The 7,500-nt window shown below is 49.9% G+C and overlaps 1 protein-coding gene across 26 annotated transcripts in view; it reads left to right on the top strand.

The window, feature by feature from the left end:
* The window catches only part of magi1a (membrane associated guanylate kinase, WW and PDZ domain containing 1a), a 141,728-nt gene that overhangs the window by 86,925 nt on the left and 47,303 nt on the right, over positions 1-7,500 (top strand). For all 26 annotated transcript variants that reach the window (XM_077217609.1, XM_077217623.1, XM_077217606.1 and 23 more), the window contains one exon: positions 1,868-1,925. In XM_077217609.1, coding sequence (XP_077073724.1) covers positions 1,868-1,925 — 58 coding nt within the window. The remainder of the gene's footprint in view (positions 1-1,867; positions 1,926-7,500) is intronic.

Here is a 7,500-nt window from a genome sequence, read left to right as displayed (position 1 = left end):
AGATTTAATCAAAAATATCTTAATTCGTGTTCCGAAGATGAACGAAGGTCTTACGGGGTTGAACAACATGAGGGAGAGTAAATACTGACAGAATTTTCATTTTTGGGTGAACTATCCCTTTAATTTTAGTGATCTCCGACTGGCGAAGTCGAACATCATTAGTGCCGACATGAATAATAATCTTAGAGAATTTGCGATTAGCATTAGCCAGCACTTTTATATTTGCTTTGATATCAGGCGCTCTGGCTTCCGGCAAACAAGTGACTATGGTGGCTGGTGTCTCTATTTTCACGTTCCGTGTAATAGAATCGCCAATAACTAGGGCACATTCAACAGGATCTCAGTGGGTGTTTCACTGAGTGGGGAGAATCTGTTTGATGTTTTAATCGGAACGGAAGAGTGGCGTTTTGTCCTGCGACTACAGCGCCTCACCGTCACCCAGTTGCCCTCCTGCACGGGCTCTACAACCACCGGAACCGAACAATGTACAGTGTTCTCTAAGCTAGTCGCATCCAAAGCAGTATCTAAAGCCCTTGCACTCTTACAATTAACCTCAATTAAAGTTTGGATGCGTGTCTCTAGTACTGAAATCTTCTCCGTCAGCCTGACTATCTCCCTGCATTTATCACATGTAAATCCTGCCAAAATACATGTTACATGAAGTGCAATTCACAATCAGAGGAGAAGATGACGTGTGTGTGCGTGTGTGTGTGTGTTTGTGTGTGTGTGTGTGTGTGTGTGTGTGTGTGTGTGTGTGTGTGTGTGTGTGTGTGTGTGTGTGTGTGTGTGTGTGTGTGTGTGTGTGTGTGAATAAATGAATGTTTATGATATTGTGTAACTTTGATGTTCTAACATTAACATTTTTGGTTAAGGTCGATATTGTCTCCAGCTCCCCACCACTTTTGAAACATCTCACAGCACGAGTGTACCAATACAAATAAATTAAAAATCTCCAGTTTAGATTTTTTTTGATTTTTTTTTAGCAGAGCATTCATTGTGTTCGTTTGTTAAATAAGAGGCGATCTAGCGCTGAAATGTATTGTTTTGGATCAAAGTGCTCGTTGACTGCTATCAGTGGTGCGGATACTCAGAATGGTAAATGGTAAATGGACTGCATTTATATAGCGCTTTCACAGACCCAATGGCCACCAAAGCACTTTACATATTGCCTCACATTCACCCATTCACGCACTCATTCACACACCGACAGCGGTGTCAGCCATACAAGGCGCCATCCAGCTCGTCGGGAGCAGCTGGGGTTAGGTGTCTTGCTCATGGACACCTTGACACTCATTTCGGTCTTTTGTCACAAACTCCCGCCACACATTGTATTTCTCACACGGAAAAACTATTTATAATATATTTAATATGCTGCAGTGCCCAAAAGTTCTCTGGCCACGCTGCTCTCACTGTGGATCCGGCTGGAATCAAGCGCGTCTCCCCTGGAGTTCATAATAGAGCCCTCCACTTATCAGCCAATCAAAAAAAAGAAATTGGCTGCACAATAGCCAATCAGAAAATAGCACTATTGTATCTGGGTAAGATTACGGGAGGAGTTCTCTGGCCCCTTATTTTGCCTCAGTTTCATGAACTGGCCCCAATTCCAAATTAAATAGCCCTGTCATAAAAGATACAGTTTTCTCTATCCACAATGATGAAAATACACTGTGACTCTTGACCTCTTAATTTGGGCCAAGAGAGTGGCTGCCTCCGAAAGCGCTTAATCACTGAGTTGGTAAATATTTACTTTAAAACTGCTAAAAAAGTACTTCATCCGCCATGTTGTCACGATCATGTGACCTACGATTTTCTCAGTCTGTGGATGTGTCTCAGTCTCTCTGTGTGTGTGTGTGTTCCCGTGTGTTAGAGCTGCCGCCCGGCTGGGAGAAGATTGATGACCCCGTGTACGGAGTCTACTATGTTGAGTGAGTGTCAAACCCTACAGTCCCTTCAGTCACTGCATACAATCTAAGACTTATGTTTCAAAATTGCATAAAAACTTCTATCCATTTGGATCACATATGTTTTTACATACACCCACGGGATCCGCAGGGAAGGGTCGAGGCCTGGAAGACCCAGCTAGAAGACAGTTTGTTCCTGAACATTATAACCTCAGCGATTATGTGTGCACTGCACATTTTACTGAGAACAGCTTCCAGAACCACGATGCAGGCTATACGTACAAACGCTTTTGAGACAGAGCAGTTCCCATTTTGTCCGGACAATTTGTTGTTTATGGATCTTATGGTTAAGATTATGCTTATGGTTTATGGTCTTATTATTTCTAGTTGCGTTTTCTACTAACAGTTCCAATTGTAAGCGTTATCTTGTAGCCATCGCTCTCCTTCTAGCCAACATTAGTATTAATGTAGTGTTTACTGAAGCTGCTGTACGACAGTTCCCTATCAGGGAACTCGAGCTGCGTGAAACGCTGTGGGAACGCCCCTGCGTGAGTGGGTCATGAAGCACGTATGAAATCAATCCAATGGCAAGACGGAACGTCATAGGCGGGTGACGTCATCGACCAGGAAACTATAAAGCACTCCCAAAACACAAGCGCATCAGCTTCTGTTACTTCAGCAAGCGCTCTGTGTGTGAAATCATTCAATACTGTGTTGTGTCTGTCATTAGTTGTCACTAGGCAGGAGTTTTCACTTATATATTCTCATATATATATAAAAAACTATATATCATTATGGCGAGCGAGCAACAGTTTAGGAAGTGTGTTTTCCCCTGCACTTGCTTTATTACTGGCGGGGATACACATCTACTATGTGTTGCTTGTTTAGGAGTGCAGCATGCCTAGTCAGCTCTCGAGGGGGCTGATTGTGAGCATTGCGAGCGTCTACCTCTACGGACGCTGCGCTCCCGCCGACCGCTCTTTGAGGAGAGTGGTTCGGTGCGCGCTCCCCGCGGATCGGGTCCCGCTTTTGCTGAGGCTGAGCGGCGACGCCTGTCCTGGGGATCGCAGTTGGATCTAACAGAGGGGTTTGAGACGGGCTCTGCCTTATCTCAGCCTTTACCTGTTAGATCCAGTGCCTCAGTCCCGGGTTCGGAAGCACGCGCTGCGGTTTCTTCCGCCCAGGCTGAGGCACCTGTTCTTCAACTATCCAGTTCTGAGGAGCTGGATGTTGAAAGAATTGATAACACACTAGAGACTGGGGACTCGTCACTTCAGTCTCCTGCCAGTGAGGAGCTTATGGAGGTGCTCACTCGAGCCATAGAAAAATTAAGCATTGAGTGGCCAGCTGATAGGCAGGAGTCTAAATTAAAATCTAAACTAGATGAAAGATTTTTGCCGTCTCGCGCTATGCATCCGCGCCGGTGTCTTCCTTTCTTTCCAGACCTCCACACTGAGGTGTCGAGGTCCTGGAAAAGACCTGTATCTTCTCGTATTTTTAGTCAACAGACCTCCACTTATTCCAATATATCTGGGGCTAAGTTTTATGGGTATGGGGCGATGCCGAAGGCTGAGCAGACTCTCGCTAGCCATCTCTCTCCCGATTCGGCATCGTCTTTTAAGACACCGGCATTGCCCACCAAGCCCTTAAGAAATACTTCGGCTTTGGTGGGCAAAGCTTATTCAGCGGCGGGCCAAGCAGCATCATGCCTTCACACCATGGCGATACTTCAAGCGTATCAGGCTGATCTGCTTAAAGATGTGAGCGAAGGGGAAGAGGTTAGTGCTGACGTGATAAGAGAGCTTCGTCAGGCAGCAGATTTATCTCTCCGTGCCACCAAGGAGACGGCCAAGTCAGTGGGCCGTTCTATGGCAGCCCTGGTGACCTCGGAGAGACATTTATGGTTAAACCTCTCCAATATGAAGGAGAAGGAGAAAACTTACCTCCTGGACGCCCCGCTTTCAACTGCTGGCCTCTTCGGTGACTGGGTAAATTCTGTCATCGAGAGGTTTCAGGAAGAAAAGAAGCAGGCGGCGGCGCTCCAAAAATGTCTTCCCCTTCGCGTACACGTCTCCGGGGCTGCTGGGCGGGGGCAGCCTCGTCCGTCTACCAGCTCCTCACACCGCACACAACAGAAACAGAGCGTCGCGTCTCGTGCTCCTCCTCAGCAAAACTGGGACGAGACGCGGCGCTCTCAGACGAAGTCTTCAAGGGGTAAGGCTGATCTGAGGACAGTCATTATGGCCAAGAAGGCTTCGTCAAAAAAGTCCTGACGTCTCTGGCGTCAGGATGCTGAGGGTAGTCCCCACCGTGAGAGAAAGGAGTTCACCGCATTAGACGGTGCCCATTCTCTCTCTGTGCCCTCAGGGGTCTGTTCTGCCAACCCCGCCTTCGTGCCGGGGCGTAGACGGTCCCAGCGAGTGTTTCCCCGAGGGGCGCTCGCTCCCTCTGAGGAGGGGTCCAGAGCTGTCAGACCAGTTGTTCCCTGCCGGTGCGCTGTTACAGGGCACTGTGTCTGCAGCTCCAAATATTCCAGAGGCCAGCCTCGAGAGGCTGGTACCCCTAGTAGATTTTTTGGCAGAGTGGAAAAACCTTCCAAATGTATCTCATTGGGTCCTGCAGACAGTCGAAAAGGGTTATGCTATTCAGTTCAGGTCTCGTCCGCCTCGATTCAGGGGAGTCCTACCTACAGTGGTGGGTCCCGAGCAGGCTCTGGTTATGGAACAGGAGGTAAAAACTCTTCTGCTGAAGGGAGCTATAGAACGAGTTCTTCCTCCCAGCAGGGAGTCAGGTTATTACAGCCGGTACTTCATCGTTCCGAAAAAGGATGGGGGGGTTACGTCCAATTTTAGATCCGCGCCTGTTAAATCGTACAGTAGGGAAGTTCAAGTTCAAGATGCTTACGCTCAAACAGATCGTGTCACAAATCAGATCCGAGGACTGGTTTGTCACGATAGATCTAAAGGACGCATACTTCCATATCTCCATCCATCCATAACACAGGAAGTTCCTGAGGTTCGCTTTCGGGGCCGAAGCGTATCAATATCGGGTTCTTCCATTCGGCCTAGCACTGTCTCCCCGGACTTTCACGAAATGTATGGATGCAGCTCTGGCTCCGCTGCGACTCCAGGGCATCCGCATTCTAAATTATATAGACGATTGGTTGATTCTAGCTCAATCGGAGCATCAGGCGGCTCGGCATCGAGATGTCGTTCTCGCTCATATCAAGAAACTGGGGTTGAGGCTCAATGCCAAGAAAAGTGTGCTATCTCCGCTTCAGAGGACCACTTTTCTGGGTGTAATTTGGGATTCGACGACGATGCAGGCACGTCTGTCTCCTGCTCGTATCACTTCGATCCTTATGGCCGTCAAACAAGCAAAGCTAGGCCAGTCACTCACTGTCAAACAGTTTCAGAGATTGTTGGGTCTGATGGCAGCAGCGTCCAACGTTATTCCTTGCGGCCTGTTGTACATGAGACCGTTGCAGTGGTGGCTCAAGACCAAGGGGTTCTCCCCGAGGGGAAACCCGTTCCGCATGATCAGGGTCACGCGACGTTGTCTTCGCGCCCTGACCATGTGGAAAGAACCTTGGTTCCTATATCATGGGCCCGTGCTGGGAGCTCCTTGTCGTCGTGTAACGACAGATGCCTCCCTCACGGGCTGGGGGGTGATCATGAGTGGTCGCCCTGCTCAGGGTCTGTGGCAGGACCATCATATCTCTTGGCATATAAACTGCTTAGAAATGTTGGCTGTGTTTCAGGCTCTGAAACACTTCCTCCCAGACCTGAGGGGTCATCATGTTCTTGTCCGGTCAGACAACACATCGGTGATCTCCTACATAAATCACCAGGGAGGTCTGCGTTCGCGCCCGCTATACAAGCTGGCTCGCCAGATCCTTCTATGGTCCCAGGGGAAGCTTCTTTCATTGAGGGCGATTTATATCCCAGGGTATCTAAATCTAGGGGCAGACATCCTGTCGAGGCAGGGGCCGAGGCCCGGGGAGTGGAGACTCCACCCCGAGGTGGTGGAGCTCCTGTGGAAACATTTCGGTCGTGTCGAGGTAGACCTGTTTGCATCCAAAGAGACATCACACTGCCCGCTGTGGTTCTCTCTAAGCCTTTCAGGCCCTCTGGGGTTGGACGCTATGGTACAGGCGTGGCCGAGGTCACGTCTGTACGCATTTCCCCCGATTGCTCTGCTCCCAGGAGTTCTGGAAAGGGTTCGCCGGGACGGGGTCAGTCTACTGTTGGTAGCCCCGTACTGGCCGGCCCGAGTATGGTTTGCGGACCTGGTATCTCTCCTTGTCGGCCCTCCTCTGGAGATTCCGATCAGGAGGGACCTTCTCTCTCAGGCGAGTGGGTCGCTTCTTCACCCCCGCCCAGAGCTGTGGAATTTGTGGGCTTGGCCTCTGAGGGGGCCCAGCTCGTAGAATCTGGTCTCTCGACTGAGATCGTTGAGACCATCCTCCAATCCAGAGCTCCGGCCACGAGGAAATTATATGCTTTGAGGTGGAAACTTTTCACGTCCTGGTGTAGGCAACACCGGCTGGACCCAGTTAACTGCCCGGTGGGTGCAGTGCTGGAATTCCTGCAGGAGCGTTTCTCCAAAGGGTTATCCCACTCCACACTGAAGGTGTACGTGGCGGCCTTATCTGCTTACCACGTCCCTTTAAGTGGAGCCTCTCTCGGGAGACACCCACTTGTAACTCGTTTCCTTCGTGGCATTTTGAGGCTGAGGCCAGCAGTTCGCACGAGGGTGCCGACCTGGGACCTTGCGGTTGTTCTAGAAGGTCTCTCTCTAGCACCGTTCGAGCCCATCGAAGAAGTTTCTGAGAAATTCGTTACTCTAAAAACTATTTTTCTTCTTGCTATCTCTTCTTTAAAAAGGATAGGAGATATTCAAGCTCTATCGGTCTCTCCCTCATGCTTGGAATTCTCGCCCGGCATGGTAAAAGCCTTTCTCCTTCCTAGACCGGGCTATGTTCCTAAGGTCCCTACTAATTCTGTTAGGCCTATTGTACTGCAAGCCTTCTGCCCTCCTCCTTTTCTGACGTTGGACCAGGAGAAGCTTAATCTGCTCTGCCCAGTTAGGGCTTTAGACGCTTACGTCCACAGAGCTGCCCTGTGGAGGGAATCTGAACAGTTGTTTGTTTGCTTTGGATCACCCAGAAAAGGGTGTCCCGCGTCTAAGCAGAGGATGAGCAAGTGGGTGGTTGAGGCCATCACACTTGCCTATGAGTCGGCTGGTCAGCCTTCACCCTTGGCTGTCCGAGCTCACTCTACTAGGAGTATGGCTGCTTCTAAAGCTCTTTTGTCAGGAGTCTCTCTTCAGGACGTTTGTGATGCGGCAGGCTGGTCCTCTCCGCATACATTCGTCAGGTTTTACCACCTTGACTTCAGCTCCACTCCAGGGGCGCAGGTGCTTTCGTCCGAATGTGCGCCTTGACTACACACGACGGACACTTGCTCGTATGGCGGCGTTGGTATTAGCGTTCCCACAGCGTTTCACGCAGCTCGAGTTCCCTGACAGGGAACGTCTCTGGTTACGTATGTAACCTTAGTTCCCTGAAGGGAACGAGACGCTGCGTGTCTGTGCCATA

Source organism: Siphateles boraxobius, unplaced genomic scaffold (assembly GCF_051911475.1).
Source record: "Siphateles boraxobius isolate OS27281-9 unplaced genomic scaffold, OSU_SipBor_1 75, whole genome shotgun sequence".
NCBI lineage: Eukaryota > Metazoa > Chordata > Actinopteri > Cypriniformes > Leuciscidae > Siphateles > Siphateles boraxobius.
Note: the sequence above shows the minus strand (reverse complement) of the source record. Positions and strands in the feature narration are given on the sequence as shown.